The following is a 19,911-nucleotide window of genomic DNA, read 5'->3' on the forward strand; positions in this document are numbered from 1 at the left end:
CGCCCAGGCAGAGCGTTTTGTCCGGAAATGTCAATTTTCAAGATATTAAAGACTATTTTCCCTATTACTTTTGTTTTAGTATAAATACTCTTTTGTAGGGTTTCATTCTCAGCTTTTGAATATTTATAAGAGATAATTTCTCCATATTTGAGAGCTCACCTTCTTCATCTTTTGAAGACTTATCAAATTCCTTCGGGTTGCATTCGATCTTTTGCCGGGCTAAGGTTGATTGTAAAGGTATGCTTGCTAGTTCTTGTGTTGCTAGTTTGTGGAGCTATTAGGTGTTCGTACGTGAGAGTGCCTTTGGAATTTCTTTCTTGTTCTTCACCTAATTCATAACACTAATCCATCTTCTATCCTTTTATCCATTTTTCTTGTTCCATTTCTTGATTTATCTTGTTTATTCGTTGGGTTTATTTACAGAAACAAGTCCGGAACAAATTTATGAGTCTTCAATCTATAAGATTCACATTCAAATTCATAAGTCTTCAATCTATAAGATTCACATTCAAATTCATGAGTCTTCAATCTATAAGATTCACGTTAGCTATAGATTCACATTCAAATTCATGAGTCTTCAATCTATAAGATTCACGTTAGAGTGCTAGTACCCAATAGTTTGCTTGGTTACATAATTAAACATATCACATGTATTCAGTATTTTGGCATCGCTGCCAAAATTCAATTCTACATAACATTTCTTGAATTCAAACCCCCAATCGCCTAATTATTCCACTTGTCCATCTCAATTAATCACAGATTCATTTATTTATGATCCCAGTGTTAATTCTAATGATCAATCAGAAAATTTATTGATATACACACTACAGAAAAAGCTTCCGTTTGCGACCAACTTTTTGCGAGCACACCACCGGTGCTCGCAAACTTTCGAGCATAATATCATCTGCTCACAAAATAGCGAACATGATATCGAGCAAAACCACAAATAACGACCAATTTGTCATAAAATGAGGAGTTATGCGAGCACACATATAGTACTCGCAAATTTGCTACTGTGCTCGCAATCGCGTCAAACGGTGCATACATATGCATGTGCTCGCTAACTTGCGAGCAAAGTACCCGTGGTCGCAAATTTGCAAGCATAAATAGGTGCTCGCAAAGTAGAAGGGCTAAAAATGCTAAACATTCATCACTAAACAAAACCGCATCTCTAATAATTCTTCAGCTTATCTCCATACTCCAATTACGTAATCCACCCAATTTTCGTATTTTCTGCTCCGGCTGCCCTATTGGAGAAAGTCCTCTCTCACGGCGGCTCCCTTCCGCCGCTCTCATCGGAGAATCTCCGATTTTCTCTGTAGCAATCCACTCGATTCCCCTCTGCTTGGCTTCGCCGAGAAATTGATAGAAATTTTATGGAATTTCGTTTTGTGGAATGATTCGCCGGTACTTCTATAACCCTCTCTAATTGCTATCTTCAATAATTCTCTGTAAATCAATGGAATGAATTTAATTGTTTAGGTTCTCTTGTTTCATGACTCTCGCTTCAAAAAATTTATCGATTATTACTGGATAAAATTGTAGAATTTACTATCACGAAAATGGGGAAAAATCAAGCCTACAAAGCGATGCAAAGATCTCGGTTTGGCTCGAGCTCCGCCACGCCGGATGAGGTCGAGGATAGCATGGTTCGTACCCTTCCAAACTGTATATATAGCGCGTAGTCTGATTTTTTTCTTATTAGATGTTGATTTGAGAAAGTTAGTTGATGGAGATGCTAACATCATGATAATTTGTGATATAATTACATGATGATTTGTGATATAAATTATTAACATCACAATGTGTAGTTAAACTTGCTGAATAGTGTTGTAGAACTGAAATTAGTTGGACTAATTAGTATTTAAGTTTAAGAACTTAGCAGACTTGATAGTAAATCATGTGCTTCTGGTTAACAAGAGTTTGGCTGCTCTGTTCTATTTTTTTCCCCTGATCTGTTGGATACCTAGTTATACAATTAATATCATAAGCACCCCTGCTCAATTAGTGCATGCATGATGGAGATGGTCTTTGAAGATTTTATTGTGGTGTGTTGGCGTTTGTTGGTAAACTATTGCATCCTCAATGCATAACCATGGAAGATATTGTGCTCCAGACCCTGAGCAAGATTTCAGGCACAGGTTACGAGGGAAAAGACGTTGTCATTGAAAACTTGAGGCAGCTATGTGTGTTCAGAGTAGCCAATGAAACTAAAAAACCTTGGATGTGGTGGGATTATGTTACAGATTTTCAAATTATAGATGTCCCATGAAGGAGAAGAAATACAATAAGGAGTGCTGACGGTGACATCAAATCTTTAGGTGGTTATTGATGTCTTTCTTATTAACACACATGTCTTTGTTGTGGTAATCATCTACTAATATTGCTTGCATATCAGGGCTTGATCTTAAAAAAATTGAAAAATGCATGGGCAATCCAGATGTTGATTCGGACAATCCAGTTCTGAAGGAAGAGCAGGATGCTCAGGTGAGTATTATGAAATTTCGAAATAGTTTTAAACATTAGTTTTTTCTGCACCTATTTTTTTCTAAGGTGACTGTAAATAACATTTCTGAGAAAAACAAGTCCTGCAGGTCAGCAAAGGCAGTTGGGCAGAGATTTGCTGTAATCCAAGTCAACTGTCAAAGGTAAATAATTTCTTACCTTTTAGTAATTTTGGCTAAAGGTGACACTGGATGTTTTAGACATGAGAATCTAAAGCTATTTTTATATCATGTTTGTCGCTGTTTATCAATGAGTATATATCCTATAGCAAAGGAAAACACAACTTAAACTGATGTGCACTTTCTTTCATTTTTTGTGGCGTGCTTCAATCAGCTGAAGGGGGGATATATTATCTCTCAGCATAACTTTACTACTCGAGGAATTTGGTATAGATTAACTTTTGGTTTTTGGATGTTTGCACTTTGCAGAACTTTGGAGTTATGGGATCAGATGCAGAAGGGTTATTAATTGTTGAGGTTATGTGATTGCAAGACTTCTGTTATTAATTGTTGAGGTTATGCTCTATTATTGTGTTATTGTAATGTGAATGCAACTCAGAATAATTCACATGTCATGGAGTATAGGTGTGGGATTGTGTTAGGATGCAAGAGCTCTGCTGATCCACAAGGATTTTGCTATGTGAAGGTAAAATCCCCCTTCTATATATCCGGATTCATTTGTTTATTATGAAGTATTTGGCTTTACTGTCTTAAGTTATAATAAATGCTGATGTTCATTATTCTAATGTCCGATGTGCAAGAAGGCACACAGAGAAGATGCACTTCTTGGTGAGAACTCCTTACATTTTCTCAAACTGGCCAAATTGCTTTCTCATCATCTTAATACCACAAAATGCTTTCTTATCTTCTTACTTGTTTTGCATATGTATTTATACATTTATATAATAGATTAGATCTATGCTACCTTTTTGTAGTACAGATATTAGAAGAAAATATAGGATTCTCACTTAATTATCTAAATGGTATTAGAACTAGGTCTACATACATGAGATATAGAGTTAGTGACTCGGAGAATAAGAAGTCAAGAAAATAAGGATGGTCCTATGAATGAGATTCTCTCAGATGCATCTCATTTCTGTTTATGAAACGTGGTCCTCTCATTTCTCATCCCGGAAACTATGATCAGCTAACAATGTGCTGACATTCTGTTTCCCAGATTTCAGTAAGATCTTCAAGTACTAATTTGTTCACTTGGGAGGAGATGAAGTGAACATGAGTGAGATTTTACACAAAATTCGAAATTGCAAAACAGTTCTATTTTTTTATTGCTAGTATTTTTTAGTAGTCAATCATTTAGCTTTGCATACAGTTATTGATGAAATGCATGTGAATTTGGATCGCAGGTTGCTAGGAGACAAAGCCTCATGCATACAAAATGCAGCAGCATATGCTGAATTAGAGAGCAAAATGCGAGTTGCGCACAGATTTAGAGAAAAAAATTTGGAGGTTTTGGAACGGGTGATGAGCCATAGTGCATAGGTTGACGAAATGATAAGTCAAAAATAGCTCTAAGTCTTTATAAACTAAAAGTGTAAAACAATATTATTAATTTTATATAATTTTTTAGTTTTGTTACATTTTTATTGTCATTATGATTTTTATTTAATAAATTGTCCAAATAATAAATTAAAAAAAATAATATTAGAATTGTAGATGAATACACTAATTACAAATGGTCAAAAACCTGCTAGCACAATAGAGGTGCTAGAAAACTTGCGAGCACAATAGAGTTGCTAGCAAACTTGCTAGCTACAATTAGCTGATTTAACTTTAAGCACATCACATGTATATTCCACTAATTTAAACTGCATAATGCACATGCACTTAACTAAAGGGCACAAACATATTTGAAAAAATATCAACAAATTAAATTACAACATACTCCATATAAGAGCATCAAGTAAGATTAGATATAATGATGCTAGACGAAAAGATGATAGTCTAAGTATACATATGATATAATGAAATATATACTTAATTCATAGTAATAATCAACATCCTACAGCTAATTATATCCTAATTAATTAAATATACAAATTACATAGCTGATTTAGCGGTATCAAACCTCCACAAAAACTGGCAATCTTTAGTTTGGCTTTGGCACACCAATTTGACAGCGCTGCAAGCCGCATTCACGCACATCTTCTTCTTCCCTTCTCCCTCCCATTCTATCCTCACCGAGCACGTAAACGCCGCCGCCTCCCTCGCCCTCCTCCCCGCCTCCGCGTCCGGGAACCTCAGCGACACCTCCCCGCCTATCCTCCGTCCATCCAGCCAGCAGCACTCCGGCTGCCCCACCATCTCCTTGTACGCCGAATTGCAAATCCTCACCTTGTTGCTCGAGTCCGAAACGATAGCCGGCCTCGCCTCCCCCTCCACCGCCTCCTCCACCCCCTTCGCCATGGACGAGCCTCGCGGATCTTCCGCGATGCTCTCCACGATTATACTCGACCCGACCGGCCTGACCGGCCGGGGCGAGATAACCGCCGCGGATGCCGGCGGCTCGGGGAGGTGGAGGTGGAGGTCGAGATCCTGCGGCTGCGGCTGAGGCTGAGGCTCAGCCGCAGCCGCGTTGAGATCTATGGCGTTGGCCTTTGGGACGGCGGCCGCAGCGCAGTAGAGGAGGGGCAGGGCGACGTACTCGGCGGTGTCGAGGGGGCGGGGGAAGGCATGCATGTGGGCCGGGGCGAGGTGGTAAGGGGGGGATAGCCCCTGGAGGCAAGTTCTGGGCCGCTTCACAGAAGAAGCGGCCGAGAAGGGGGCCGTGCGGCCGCGCTTGCGCGTCCGCGTGGGGCGGGCCTGGAGATGGGCCCAGACGTTGCTTAAGTAGGGGGATTTGCGGATGCCGTTGGGGAGGGCGGAGGAGGAGGAGTCGGTGTCGGCGGCGGAGGAGGGGGTTTCCGGCTTGGGGGCGATGGGGCGGTAGCGGGACATGATTTCGGCCGTTCTGGCGGTGGAGTAAGGGTTGATGGTTTGGATCATTTTGTTTATATATTTTAATTATTCTCTCTCACTCTGGGTAAGTAAGGGGAGAAAATGAAAATGAGAAATGGTGTGAGTGAGGAATGAGGGGTGAGATTATAAGAGGGGAATGGACGAATGAGAAGGCGGCAAACATGAAGCTGGAGTGACACGTGGAACGGAGGGGTGGGTACGTGTGAGAGATGGAGACATGTGGGATTTCGAATACTTTTAAACTTACATGCAAGCTTACACTTAACACTTCCTTTTCTCCTTACTTTTTTTTTTGTTCCATACTTTCACCAACCCAATTTAATTACAGTTAGTTAGGAAAGGTACTCATTTTTGTTTTCTTGTAATTATTACACTATATAGAATGCATTTCATTTGTAAAGAAGATATAATTAAACTTTATTGCATTTTCAAAAATAAGTACTCATTTAACAAGATTTTTCATTTTGTATTTTAAAAGTTGAAGACTTACGAGCTAAGATGAATTAGAAGGTAGTACTAGCTAGCTTCAAGTATAAATTAATTACTACTCCAAAGTCTTTTATGGAGCACTTATTTCAACATGTGTTAAAAAGTTCCAATTTTGAATTTGGGAACAACCTAATAAATGCAGGTTATATCTGGACCTTTTTATTTCAATCTGCACAACATGTGTCAAATACTAATGCATGGGGATGAACTGATAATGGTTTGAGTGTATGCCTCAACTAACGAATACTTTTTCTGTTCCATTAAATATAATTGTTTTCCAAATTAGACTTGCAATAAGTTGCACACTGAGTATTTACCTTGAACACTGATACATGTTCTAGTTTTAATTACTGGTCTTAGTATTTAATATTCTTTACGTTCCAAAAGAATACGTACTCTTTTCTTTTCATTTCGTTCCACAAGAATATGCACTTTTTTATTTTGAAAAGTCTTTCTCTCTAAAGAGGTGGAACCCATTCTCCACTAACAACACTTTAATTACTGTTTCTCTCTACCTTTCTCTTACTTTATCAATTTTACATTAAAATCCATGCCGAACCCGAAGTGTATATTTTTTGGAAACGGAGGGAGTATAAAGAACAAATATAGATATTCTAATTTTATAATAGAAGGAATTTTAGCACTGATTATTAACTCCATTTTGACAAATCAAACAGAGAGAATCCATTAAATCAAAGCAAGAGGTTATTCATAATTATTTTACACTTACCAGTATCTTCATTCGATTCGCTAAATATTGTTCACATTTGACTCAACACGGATTTTAAGGAATGTGAAGAAAAGTTTGTGAGAAAAGTAAGTAGAATGTGAGTTTCACATATACTATATATTAATTTTATAATAGAATGTGATTGTAATGAGTCGTGGAAGGTGGCTTCGTATAATTGAAATAGAAAAAAAATAACAAAATAGATAATATTTTGTTAACAGACCAAATGACAAAAATGGACAGTATTTTATGGACGACTGGTGTATATTTTTATAGTTAGTCTAACTAAGAAGAACAAGCATGCAGTCTCTAGCTGGAATATTACCGTTTGGTGTACAAATATATCAAACTATTTACTTAATTATAGAAATGAAGGTATTTGCATTTATCTCTTCTGAGTATATGAATATATAAATATTGTTAGAGAATTTGGTGAATATAAAATGGAAAAGTTTAATCATTTAATTATTAGAGATGGAGTAATGACAAGATTGATGAGGTGGGAGTTGAATATAAATAAAAAAGGAAAAAGGCAATAAATGCAAAGAGGTGATTGGTTGGCAGAGTAACAGCATTGAGGCGGCGGGAGCAACACGTGTGGACTGGAGGTGCATGCATGCCTACGCCCACTTAAAAAAATAGGATCAATAAAATATTTTAGTTTGGAATCTTATTAAAATCAGTCCGATCGAATTATTCAAAAATTTAGCTTAGATTTCATTTCTTTTCTACAAAATTCAGATTTTGGATCAGTTAAAAATGAATTTTAAATTCAAAGTAGGTGATAATAAAAAATTGATTTAAAAGACACATAAATTTGATAGGATTACAAATAATTGTGGTTATTTAAAAGAAATTTAGTTTGCAAAATCTGAAATTGGAGGTGCAGGTGGGGGGAGACGCAGGGTAGAAGCTCTCAGAGGTAGGAGACATTAAAAAACGTGCCAAGAGGAGAGAAGAGGTGGGGTGTGCGTGGCGGAGAGCAAAAGCGCGCCTGCTTTTCCGACCAATGGAAGCAACGGTGACATGCAATTGGATGCTTTCCTGTTTTTCATTTCCACCATTTTTATTCACTAATCACGCCATACAATAAACTGACCTCAACCTCTTTTGTTTCATTCACACGAGTTTTTTATTTACATAAAATTTGAAATTTGATTTGTTATGACAAGTTGGGGATTAATTTTTATATAATTTACAAAATACTCATATCAATAAATATTTTTCAGGTATCAGAATTAAAATAAGTAGTATTCAGGGAGCGGTAAATGGAAAGATAAAGAGAAATAACTACCATATTTATCCCTTCTTGATAAAATTTCATATTCAAATACCTTCTTTCATTGTGAGAAAGTATCTTTACCTCTTATTGGAAGAAAAGGTAAAAAGTCATTACTTTTGTTGCCTTTTTAATTTACTTTTATTTCTTGAAGTTTATTATTTTTTAAAAATGTATAATTACATTTTTGAAAAGGTAAATGAGAAATATACCTTCTCAACTTAGATGCTTTAAGAAATTAAAAATCAAATAATACTGACGTGCGAAATTATAATATTTTCTACTATAATTAATGCTCCACATAGGTTTATTACATTTGTCTCTTTATATAACTATATTTAATCATACACGCAAACATCGTATCAGTAATTTTCGATGTTTTTGAGAAAGTGTTTCTTAATATGTACGTTTCTCGACTTCTTACTGTTCCAATTTTGAAATCACATAACATAATTCGATGGGTTGAACAAAAAGTGAGCTCACTAGATTCTTAGATGGGTTGTTGTTTACAGGCTTAATCGTGTTTTGTGCTCCAACGTTCACATTTTGCTTTAATCAATTTCACATTTTTCTATTTTACATACCATTTGTCTGAATATTTTCTAGAAAAACGTTGAAAGTTAGGAACACAAATTATAATTCGTTTTGGCAAAAAATTAAACTTTTCGTAAAATTAGGGATTCTTGAATAGAAGGTGAATTGGATATTTAGCGGAAAATTTCAAAATTTTGAGAGTTTAATGAATTTATTTGTACATATGGAGAAAGCAAATGTTGCATATTGAATAAAGACTCTACACATATTTATTTATAATATGTAATGATATAAAGAGATAGTACTACTATTTTATACTAAGCAAAATAAATCAAATTAAATCTCAATATGGGGAAGAGAGATGATGAAATAAGGAGAAACCGTTTGGGAGAGTTTAGAAAAGAAATTTCTTATACTAAGAAAAATAAATCAAATTCGAATAATTATGGAAATAAATTATAAATATAAAGCTAGGAAATATGCATATGTTAACTTAATCATGCACAAAATGAATAAATATTTCAATATTGAAACGCATAATGAAAGTTTATAAGAAAAATTATAGTATGTACATACATTTGAGTTAATATTATAAGCTAGAAGTGTTATACATGGAATATATGCCATCAGCTTATATAACACCAGAGCTGTAGAACTACATAGGCCCAGTCCAATTACGATGAACAAGCCCATTACTTGCTGCTGAGGAAATTTTCAAAAAGGCCCGTCATATATCTTCAGGGGATGGGCTTGGGCCTAGGCCCGTTAGTCAAGTACAGTTGTACATTCCACAAACTGGATTCATAGAGCAGGTTGAGAATGGTGTTTGTACCAAATTGCAAGAGGTATTTGGTTTTAAACTTTTCATGATAAAAAATGAGTGATAAAATAATTAATCAGTCTCATATTTATATTTGTAATACAAAATTTTCGAAAATAGTCTCACAATTTTTATTTTATTCTTTTGTATTTCACATAACAATTATTCACTCCAAAACACAGCTAGATGGGGGCTGGGGAACATACTCCAACCATTTCTAATGTGAAAATCAAAAATCACAAATTGCTTTCATTGAGAGTTGAACTCAAGACCTCCCGCTTACTAAACGGGTGCTCTAACCAACTGAGCTATGAAAGCACTTGTTTTGTTTTCTGATTTATATTAATTTACTCATGCTCCTACGTCAGGAGTGTATACAATCTGGCAATTTGGGTTACGACAAGAAATAGCTGGAGCAATGCTGACAACCCAATCCTCTGCTCAAATAAATAAATGAACTTCCATTAAAACCAAAGGCCCAGCTGAGTTGGTTTTTCTTTCTTTAAAACACACTCATTTATTTCTCTATATGTGACATCATTTATTCAACCCTAGCTACTATTGCATACTTTTATAATTTCTCTCATTTTATAATGTTAACTAAATTTAATCCTGCCTCGCCATTTCTTTCTTATTTTACTAAATAACCAAAAATATAATGCCCCATCTCTCTTCAAGTAAGTCATATATTCAGCAATTTTAAAATAGTAGTAGACTTCGAGTTTTACCTTTGTCCCCCCAAGTAAGGAAAATATAAAAAATTTAAAATTGAAGGATAAAGTTATAATTATTTGATAGATAGTATAAATCAAAATTATTCTAGGTCCTCCTTGAGATATTATTTCTCTGAACTATTGAGTTCCAATATAAAGATATAAAAAAAAAGTATAATTAAATAAGAGATATTGTTATTCCTCTAAACAAATTAATGAGTTTAAAAAATTTCTGATAGCTTAATTATCTTTTTTTTTTAATAATCGAGTTCTTCTCTATTTAATTTTCCCTTGTTCTTCCTAAATTGTGTCACAATTTTCTTAATTAGTGTTTGGCATTTAGCGACGTGTGAATGTTGATAAAATTAAAGAAATAAAACAAAGGGGGACAAAAATCTGAAGCACATGGGGTGGAACAGCACACGTGTGGTACTTGATTCAGGTCCACGTGAGTTTTTGACATTTCCAATTTTTTAATCAAAATTCCCAAACATCTAATTTTAATGATGCAAATAATAACAAAAAAGTAAAACAAACCAATTACTCCTACTATTTTTGTTTAGAGAGAGATGTGGCCACTCTTTTGATTGCACAATAAATGTTTTCACAATTCGAGCAATCTTCAAGTCTAGAAGAGTAATGAATGTCAAGAATGTGATCCAATTAATATACTAGATAGAATTTTAAGATAATTTAGTAGGAGTAATATTAAGAATTACTGCAAACTCGATCGATTCAGACTTTGAACTATTCCAACTAATTAAGATCCTCAATTTTACGATTTGTTGCAAACTAGATTTTTTTATAGATAAACGTTCGCATTATTACATTGATTGAAGGCCTTTTGAAATTAATTACTGTATTTAAATTGTTTCTATATATTATCAATTTTATCAGTTTTCAATTTGAACCATCAAAATGAGGCATAAGAGCAATCACAATAGTTGGCCGATGGAGAGGCCTTCTCGATCGGCCCCCATCGGCCAACCATATATTGCAGCGGAGGGGCGGATCATCGCCCCATTCCTCCACCCCCATTTGACCTGTTGTATCGTCCTTGGCCGATCTCATAGGGCCATCGATCGGCCCTCTATTGTGGTGATAGGGCAGATGGTCGGTCCTATGATCAATTTTTTTTTTTTTTTAGATTTTGCTGAGAGAGAAAGAGGAAGAAGAAATACGCAGGTGAAGGAAGAAAGAAGCGGCTGATCGAGGAAGAAAGCAAATGTAACCCTAATTTGTATTTAAACTAATCTTATTAGCCTTATTAATGGGCCAATAATTTTATTAAATAAATGGATTATAGATGGGAGATGATCTAATTTAGGTTTTTATCATCTAATTAATTAATAAGTTGTAATATATTTGAGATCAATTAAAATTTATTTTATGTATTATATTATTTTTACATTTTAATTTAATTAGGTTGATAACATATTAAATATAGAAGTGCTAAAAAATTAAAATAAAATAGTGATGACGTGGAAATGAAATGGAAAGGAATAGGCTCTCTGGGAGGGCCCTTCCATTATAGGGAGATAGGCCCTTTGACAAAATACTGATGTGGAACGGAAGGGCCCTCCCGGAGGGCCCTTCCATTGTAAATGCTCTAAGCTTTGAGCCTCACTCTTTGGATAAGGATTTTCAAATATTCTAATATTACAACATGCTTCATGTCCAAATAAAAAATTGATTTGTAATGAAACCTTATTTGAGGTTGAAAATAATAAGGATAGTAATTTATTGATGATTTGATGAAAGTAAATAAATTTTGTATCCATCTAGTCGCATAAAAAGATTTTTATATTTACATGCGATTAGATCATCAAATCATTATTAAAATTTTCAAGAGAGGAGCTAGAATGGGGATGATTGTTTTGAACTGTATTTATAGGGCTAAGCATGAAAAGTGTTAGAAATGTAAGGCCAAGAAGGAGAGTAAGTATATAGTACAATATCACAAATAGATACAACTATTTTCAGTGTAGTCAGTTTGAAACTGACAGGTAGATGCATACTTCCAAGTTCCAACTTAAAATCATAATATCAAAGATTAATTAAATTAATTAGAATGCTAATAAAATAGTACCGGAATTTACTAGACACTATTACATGAAGATGGAATCGTATATATTTCGTTTAATAGGATTAAGCCATGATTTAGTTGTACTTTTTCATAAGAAAGAAAGTGTTCACAACGACAAGCCAAACTGCCAAACACACTCACAATAATTTAAAAGGCCGATCTAGCAAAGTCAAAACTAAGTAAAAAAGCTCCAAGCAACCAACTAGAACATGAAGCAACAATAATCAAAATGCCAAGCCAAATAGTAGTAGTAAAAGATTGAATCAAACAAGTAAAATGATAGCAAAAACCAAGAAAAACAAAGAGGGAAGCAACCAAAAATCTGGTCGAATCAATTAATCCATCCTCTAATATTTCACTAATTATCAATCACCAGTCTCATTGAAAAGAGAAAAATTGGGCACCAAGATATGTTGTTCGGTTTAATAGACTCAGTGAAATACCTTGTCTCAAGATAGTGCCATGGATAATCGATTCTGTCTTATAGACTGTTAATCTAAGGTCAATTTAATTTTGAATTATCATTCATTCGTAAATTTAATTGAGAGAGTGAAATAAAACCAAAAAGATCTTTCTCTATTGCAATAAAGTGTGTGGATGCAAATTGCCTGTTTTTGAAATTGAATTTTTTGGTGTGTGTGTGGTGTGTTGGTGTTAGGTCCACTCATATTTATTGATCATATGCCTATGAATTATTGAGATAGGTTTTTTCTTCTCTTGAATTCACTCTCAAATCCAATAGGGTGATTAAATTTAAAGCCATTGGTTCACATCAAAGGGAACTGCCTTTGGAATTTTGTGTGTCATACAGCTTAGATATGAGGCTTCATTACCAAAAATATTTGTTGCTATATATTCAGATTTACACTCTCATGTGACCTACCTATATTATTTGTTGCTTTCATTTACCCAGATTTGACACATTGACGCACACTTTCAAGCATAGTCTATATATATCTGTGTGTACACCTATAGAAGGTGTTTTGGGACATCTAGTGTTGCATTATTGCTAGGGTTTTATCGGATAAAACAATCCAATAGTTAATGGAGTAGTAATATATTTAAACTTCGCATGATTGTATTTTAATATGTGAAATTATATTTGATGTTTGACTGACAATATCAAAGTATCGTTGAAACACTGTCGAAATGGCTTGAATTTAATTAGTTACATATATACTACTCCGCAAAAATAGTAGTAATGTTTTCCATTTTGGATCGTCCGCAAAATTAATCTCTATCTATTTATAGTAAGTAATTTTTTTCTTTAATGTGGTGGTTCTTATTTTCCACTAACAACAATTCAACCACTTTTACTTTATTAATTTTACATTAAAACTTGTGTCGTCTACAACTAAGTCCATTTTTCGTAGAAGGAGGTAGTATTAAAAAGGTTAGAATATGCATGAGGTAGGGTTGATTAATTGTGAAAGTAATAACGACTGCATAATTATTGATTTGTAAATTTGTACTATAAATTATGATATAATCGTAAAACGTTGGGATATAAAATGGTATTTTGACTATTATCAATGCAATTAATTAACCGAAACAAAAGAATTAGGTTAAGTTTTCCTATCAGATGCATGTAAGGCTAAGTATCGGGGAGCTTAAAGTACTTGTAATTACATGTGCAACGTATAAGAATAAACATTAAGAAATACTTTACTTAATCATATTGTTCACCCTTTAAGTACTTTATTTAATATTTACAAACACTACGAAATATTATATTTTTCTCATTTCTTATTACTTTTCAGTTTATTACTATATTTTATATGAAATCAATTATGCACTTCGCAGCTAACTGTATATTATCGTGTAATAGACAGATAAAATGTGCACTTAGTATTTATTTTCTTGCAGCAATGAGCATAGAGTTCGCGCACAAAGTGTTTTGTATTTATTTAAGCGTAAGCACTAGTGTTTATTCTATTACACTCGATGTATAGTGCACATAACACTTGAAAGATGTGAGGGTGTAAATTTTGTTGTTTCTCTGTCACCAACTTTATGTTGTATGTTACCATGCGCTATTAATGATCTAAACAGGTAACAACGTGTTTTTAATATTTTTGGTGAAAATTTATATAGTAAATTAAATAAAAAATGTTAAGTAACTTTCACAAAATTACACTGAAAGAACACTTCTAGTGCAGAATGGAGAATAGGGATTTAGGAGTCAATTGATGTAGACTTGGTTCTAGTTAATTCTTGGGTCAATTGTAATCAATGAAAACGATGGAAAACAATATACATATAAAAATAAATATATAAAAGTCCTATTTGTAGGAGGAATCTAATGGAAACCATTGGAACTTTAAAAGCTAATTCGAAGTTGCACTTGACATTACAGTTCTTAAAGAGGGACCATTTATACAGTTTTTCCCACATCTTTTATTTATTTGTAAGTATAGTATTTTGTTTGAGCCCATACTCCATATTCAACTTTGAGGCAATGCCATCTAATGCTGACAACTGTATATTCAAGCAAACTTTTACTTCATCAGATTTGGATCATGCATTTAATTATCAATATTCTTATCTCCTCTTTTTAATGAACACAAGTGATGACATTGCAATAAATCCTCTCTTGTCTTGTTCTACATTGATTCGATCCCCTCAAATTGATACACTCAAAACATCTAATCAATCTAAATATTTTGTTTTCTTTTTTCTATAATGTGGGTGATTCACCACCACATGTATTCGTTATAACCTAACACTTGGTTAAATAAAATTATACTAATAGCAAAACTCAACTTGAAAAATATTGGTAAAAATCACACTAATGATTATTGAACTTCTAAAATGAGTAGTCATTTCACTAATTGGTCATCTTTATTGAAGTTGCATATATAGATTTTTTAACCATAGACATCATATACTGTATTATTGCCTTTCAAAAACATCCTAATTTTTTGAAAAGATTCAAACACAATCCTCCAAATAATTCACCTTATAATGCCCACATGCATGACAATGAAAGATAAGAATTATGAACTAGGCCATGACACGTGCAACTTAAACATAGCTTAAAACATACGTGGTGTATAAACATTGTATTTTGTGAGTAAAATAATATAGTAATATAATGTTTAATTTCACTTGATATTAGTAACTTTTTGTAAGCACTGAACCTTTCTCTTTTATGGAACAGGTTTCTAATAATGGGACATCCTAAAATAATATACATGCCACTTTTAATGGGTTAGAGAGTAAGATATAACCACATGCAAAATTTAACTAAATAAGATTTTAGTGGTGATCATTACAAGATTGAGAATAGGCTAACGTTTCGGGACCAGCTGACTCACAAAGGTACATATGCATTAATTTCCATATGATAAATTTTTATGCAGTAGTTCTCACACTCAAATCATTAGTAATTAGTATCGTACAATTTTTAAATTTATGTCTAGGAAGAAAATGAATTAGCATAAGAGAAATTTTTTTATTCTTTTTTTATTAATATATAAGTTGTTGATATGAGCAATTCTACTCTTTTTCCTTCGAATGGGTTTTGTCCAATTTGGTTTCTTTGACAAAATTTTAACAGGAGCAAAAGCAATTCAAATAGAAACAATAACAAGAAATAAATAATATTCAAAGGGGGGTGAAATTCATTTGTTACATTATTCTCTGTACTCAACTTTCTCTCAACAATTACAGAATAATATGGACAAATTTCATTGAAGATATATACCAAGAATATTAGGTTGTATAAATAGCTAGGGATTGTTAACCATCAGTAGTAGGTGGTGCTTTGTGCATGTGTGAGTGAGTTGTAACTAAAGAAAATGTTAGTTATGAAATTAAATTAGTGAGTATTGGATGATACTAGTACAAAATAAAAGTGTGAAGTATAAAAATGTTAGTAGAAGGATGTAAAATTGAGTGGGTGTGATGAGTTAGTAGTAGAGTATCTATCATAACCTACCTGTGCATGTTAGCAGAAGCACATGATGGGCCTATGATCATATGTACCCTTTTCTCTTGGCTGGCTTCTGCACATCACAAATTTAATGGGCCATTCCTGCATTTAATTTATTCACCATCTATATCATCTATGCTCTCAACTCTCAAGATCAAATATATATTCATCAGAGAGAGAGAGAGTTAAAGAGTGCTTTTTACTATTAAAGTTTGTGTGTTTGTAAACTATTCTTGGTGGAAATAAATAAGACAAAAACTTTACATGCTAATCAAGACCCCTTTTTTCTTGTGTTTCACATGTCACTCAGTCAAAAAGTTTGTCTAATTGATTAATGATCAAAAGCTTTACTAATTCTGCTGTAGCACTTTATGTTTAATTCTTGTTGTGTATGAATCTGACCACAACTAAAGTTCATTCCTTTGTGAATAATTTGTGTCTCTCTTTCTCCCTCTGTGATTCTGGCTTTTCTTGTAAATTCCAAGAACACTAGTTCATCATGTCCTCAGAAAGTTGGACAGTGAAGATAATGATCCAGTCCAGTGGTCATTAATTAATTTTGGGAGTGTATAATTAAGATGAATAATAGTGGTAATTTTGGAGATGAATGAGTAGTCACATTTTAGTTGGCCTTTTTGTGCGAAATGTAACGGTTAGGCAGCAACACGGCTACGGACTTTTCTCATTGCTTCTCACAAATATGGCATGTTTTCAGTTCACGCGTTTTCAGTAAGATAATATACTTCCAATAATTTTGTATTGGTTGTAATTGTATAACGTAAAAAAGATGATACCAAACGAATAAACAAATCGATTCAAACAAAATTTGATTTATTTTCTATTTTTTAAGTTGCAGTTTTTTTTTTCTTAAAAAAATTGATTTCTCGTTACAAAATTTTCAGAGTATATATAGTGTGAGAATGTGTGAACTTTTGTACTAAAGTAAAACTATCTAGTATATTTGTAGTGAAAATTAAGTAGGAGTATACTACAACAGAAATATATAGTACGGAGTAGTATTATTTTTCCAAATCACAAATTATATTAGTGAAACTCAGTTTTTCATATCTTACCACACAACACCACATACAATCGAACCAAAAACTAAGAGGTGAGCAAAATATGCAATATTTGAAAATCTCATTTAAGCCAAACTAAAATCTGATTTTAGTTAAAATTAGTGTGGGACAATTCTAATGGTATTTGATTTTAGAGTTCCATAATTTGGTAGTGTATTAGATTTTCAAATTTGGTGTTGGATTTTTGGACAATTCAGATGATGGAATTCATTTTTCATAAATTTCATATTTTCGGACAATTCGGATAATCGGATTCATGTTTCATAAAATTTCATATTTTCGGATAGGATCGGATTGGGGATAGATCCAATCTGAATTTTCACCCATATACAAACTTTATAGTAATTAATTATTCATTTTAACTAACACTATGATTTCTGGACTTACAAGAAGGAATACAAAGAGATAACTGAATCGAAATTACAGAGAAGATTCGAAACAAATAAACTGAAAAGGAAATAGCCGAGTCGAGGAGGCCTCTTTCCGTAAGACGAGATACGCCCCGGTAGTGCTCTTCGGATTGGCGTTTCGTCCCCAAAGATAAAACGGATGCGTCTCTGGTGAAGCAAGACCGCTATCAACGAGCTCCGGCGAACTGGATGGAGGAGAGAGGCGAGCTTCGACAGAAGAACAATGCAGAGGGAGGAGAGAGTGTATGATGCAGAGTGGATTCTAGTTTTCTGTGTAGAGAATGCTAGAATGGCTAGCTTATTTATAGGCTCAGTCCACTGTAGGGGTCAACGACGTGGAAAATCACGCTCAGAGCTAGAGAGGCCGAGTCTAGAAGCTTCTAGATTCGTTCACGACGTGGACAATCATGTGTCAACCACGGTGGTGGTCTAAAAAGAACTAGACCCACTAGACTTGGGCCAAGCCCGCAACTAGGCCCAAGCACCAAGCCCACGACTAGGCCCAAAGACCAATTGCCAAGGGCAAGGGCACGGGCTCGCGGTGGCGCGCGTGTGGGCTCTTACAGCCCATCTTAGTCCACAATAATTATTACATGTAATAATCCTTCTTATTAAATACTAGTTTAATAAGGTTGTAACTTCCAATGTGGGATAATTAACTCTCTTAATTATTCCTTAAGCTTCTCTCATAGCTCATTAAGTTTGCAATTTTGCACAATTTTAATCTATTATTTCTCACTCACCGGGAATTGGATTTGAGAAAATAAATATACCACGGTCATCTACTCCGAACGTAGATCGACACTATATTATTCAATTTCACAAAATTAAATATCTCGTTGAAATTATAATTGGTCAAAGTTCATTGATCGGGCATAGATTCCAAGACACTAGTGTACTAATTTGTGGAGTAGTAATCTGTAATATGCCCACAATGAAGAGGACAACTGGCAAGTTTGATTGTTGTGGAATGAGATATATAAAATATTGAGGTAGAGGAGGAAAGAGGCAAGTAGGCAACGACAAATAAATAGTCTAGGATTTGAGTCTCATTTATTTGGTCTCCCTCTCCCTTTCCAATTCCATTATATATACACACAAATTACAAACAATAGTCAAATTAACAACTCTTATACTTATAGTAATAGTGTTACTTGTCTCTCTGCAGCGATGAACGCATCAACCTCCAATTACTCCAGCGGCTGCGAATCCGGCTGGACTACGTATTTGGATCAAAACTCCTACAATTCCACAGATTTCTACACCAGGTACCATCACAAAGCCGCCTACGACGACGACGAGGATCAGTCCATGGTGTCCGACGCCTCGTCGGGGCCTCCGCCGCCGCACTACACCTACACCTACACCGCGGCGGAGGATAAGAAGAAGAAGAAGAAGAATAAGAGAGCAGACAAGCAGACGCCGTGCCTCGACGACACGGCCAGCTCTTCCATCCACCATTTCTCGCAGGTATTCAAATCTAATCCCTCCTCAATTTCGGAAATCAGATCCCTTCATTTACGCCGTTGTTGCTCAATTCTAGGGCAATGCACCTCCCGATGATGATTCCGCCGCGCATTTTCAGGTACCACGCCGATTCTCCCTCTCTCTCTCTCTCTCTAGTTTCTCTCATCTGAATTGTGCGATGCTGATGAATTTAGGGCGAATCGGTAACGAAGAAGCGTTTGGGTTTCTTCAAATCGTCCACGAAAGGGAAATCAGGTGACTTAGTTTTTCGAAACGTGACTTAAAATTACATGTTTTTCACATAATTTCTTTTATTTGGATTGATTTTTTATTAAAAAAATGCATTTTGCTCTGATTTTGTCAGCAAGTGTGGCGGGGAGAAAGAGGCAGTGAGAAATGGATGAAAATATATTTTTGTGGTGAAAAAAAGGGGGATAACATCTGAATTTCCAAGATTGTTGTCTGTGTATCTATCTTCATTTTAATCCATTTTTTAATCTTTTTCTACCTCTGCCTATTTCTTCCTGTCCATGCACTAGGGAACAACCCGTAGATCATAAATGTAAAAATCATGTTTCAAATATTTTATAAAAGAAAAACTTTAAAAAGATGTAATTAATCTATTCCTTTTTTAATAGAGGATTCTTCCAAACAAACATTTGTGGTTGTGCAAGGATGAGTTAATGCAGTCATGAACCACTCTCGTAGGTCCTTTTAGTCAAGCCATTGTCTATGAGTTCTACGCTCGTTCGCTACACCCTCTCTCCCTTTTCTATAAGCTATAACAAACCATTGTCTATGAGTCACGTGTTCGTTCTTCTACGAATATGTGAGGTCACCGTCCTAGATTGTGTGAGAGATCATGAAACTACAACACAAATCAATGAAAT

General features: G+C 34.4%; 3 protein-coding genes and 1 non-coding gene across 7 annotated transcripts; 2 read left to right on the forward strand and 2 right to left on the reverse strand.

The window, feature by feature from the left end:
- Nucleotides 1-1,158: 1,158 nt before the first annotated feature.
- On the forward strand, nt 1,159-4,042 carry LOC125197524 (vacuolar-sorting receptor 1-like). Of its 4 annotated transcripts, XM_048096278.1 has the most exons (10): nt 1,159-1,407; nt 1,546-1,649; nt 2,117-2,321; nt 2,399-2,487; nt 2,595-2,648; nt 2,934-2,981; nt 3,064-3,150; nt 3,269-3,293; nt 3,682-3,741; nt 3,869-4,042. In XM_048096278.1, the coding sequence occupies exons 4-9, from the start codon at nt 2,428-2,430 to the stop codon at nt 3,705-3,707; spliced, it is 300 nt and encodes a 99-aa protein (XP_047952235.1). In that variant the 5' UTR covers nt 1,159-1,407; nt 1,546-1,649; nt 2,117-2,321; nt 2,399-2,427; the 3' UTR covers nt 3,708-3,741; nt 3,869-4,042. The 4 variants fall into 4 exon arrangements, with proteins under 4 accessions (XP_047952235.1, XP_047952237.1, XP_047952234.1 ...); XM_048096280.1 differs by lacking the exon at nt 3,682-3,741; XM_048096277.1 differs by lacking the exon at nt 3,269-3,293 and having other exon boundaries at nt 3,869-3,879.
- Nucleotides 4,043-4,413: 371 nt separating this feature from the next.
- Nucleotides 4,414-5,563, reverse strand: LOC125196563. Its single transcript, XM_048095125.1, has one exon. It carries the CDS (start codon nt 5,505-5,507, stop codon nt 4,563-4,565), a length of 945 nt encoding a protein of 314 aa, XP_047951082.1. The 5' UTR covers nt 5,508-5,563; the 3' UTR covers nt 4,414-4,562.
- Nucleotides 5,564-9,576: 4,013 nt separating this feature from the next.
- On the reverse strand, nt 9,577-9,650 carry TRNAT-AGU. The gene has a single exon. It is a non-coding gene; the product is annotated as a tRNA-Thr (tRNA).
- Nucleotides 9,651-18,588: 8,938 nt separating this feature from the next.
- Nucleotides 18,589-19,631, forward strand: LOC125193756 (protein SOB FIVE-LIKE 6-like). The gene is made up of 4 exons (XM_048091627.1): nt 18,589-19,024; nt 19,098-19,139; nt 19,216-19,276; nt 19,386-19,631. Exons 1-4 carry the CDS (start codon nt 18,725-18,727, stop codon nt 19,412-19,414), a joined length of 432 nt encoding a protein of 143 aa, XP_047947584.1. The 5' UTR covers nt 18,589-18,724; the 3' UTR covers nt 19,415-19,631.
- Nucleotides 19,632-19,911: the final 280 nt, after the last annotated feature.

This window comes from Salvia hispanica, chromosome 6 (assembly GCF_023119035.1).
Source record: "Salvia hispanica cultivar TCC Black 2014 chromosome 6, UniMelb_Shisp_WGS_1.0, whole genome shotgun sequence".
Lineage (NCBI taxonomy): Eukaryota > Viridiplantae > Streptophyta > Magnoliopsida > Lamiales > Lamiaceae > Salvia > Salvia hispanica.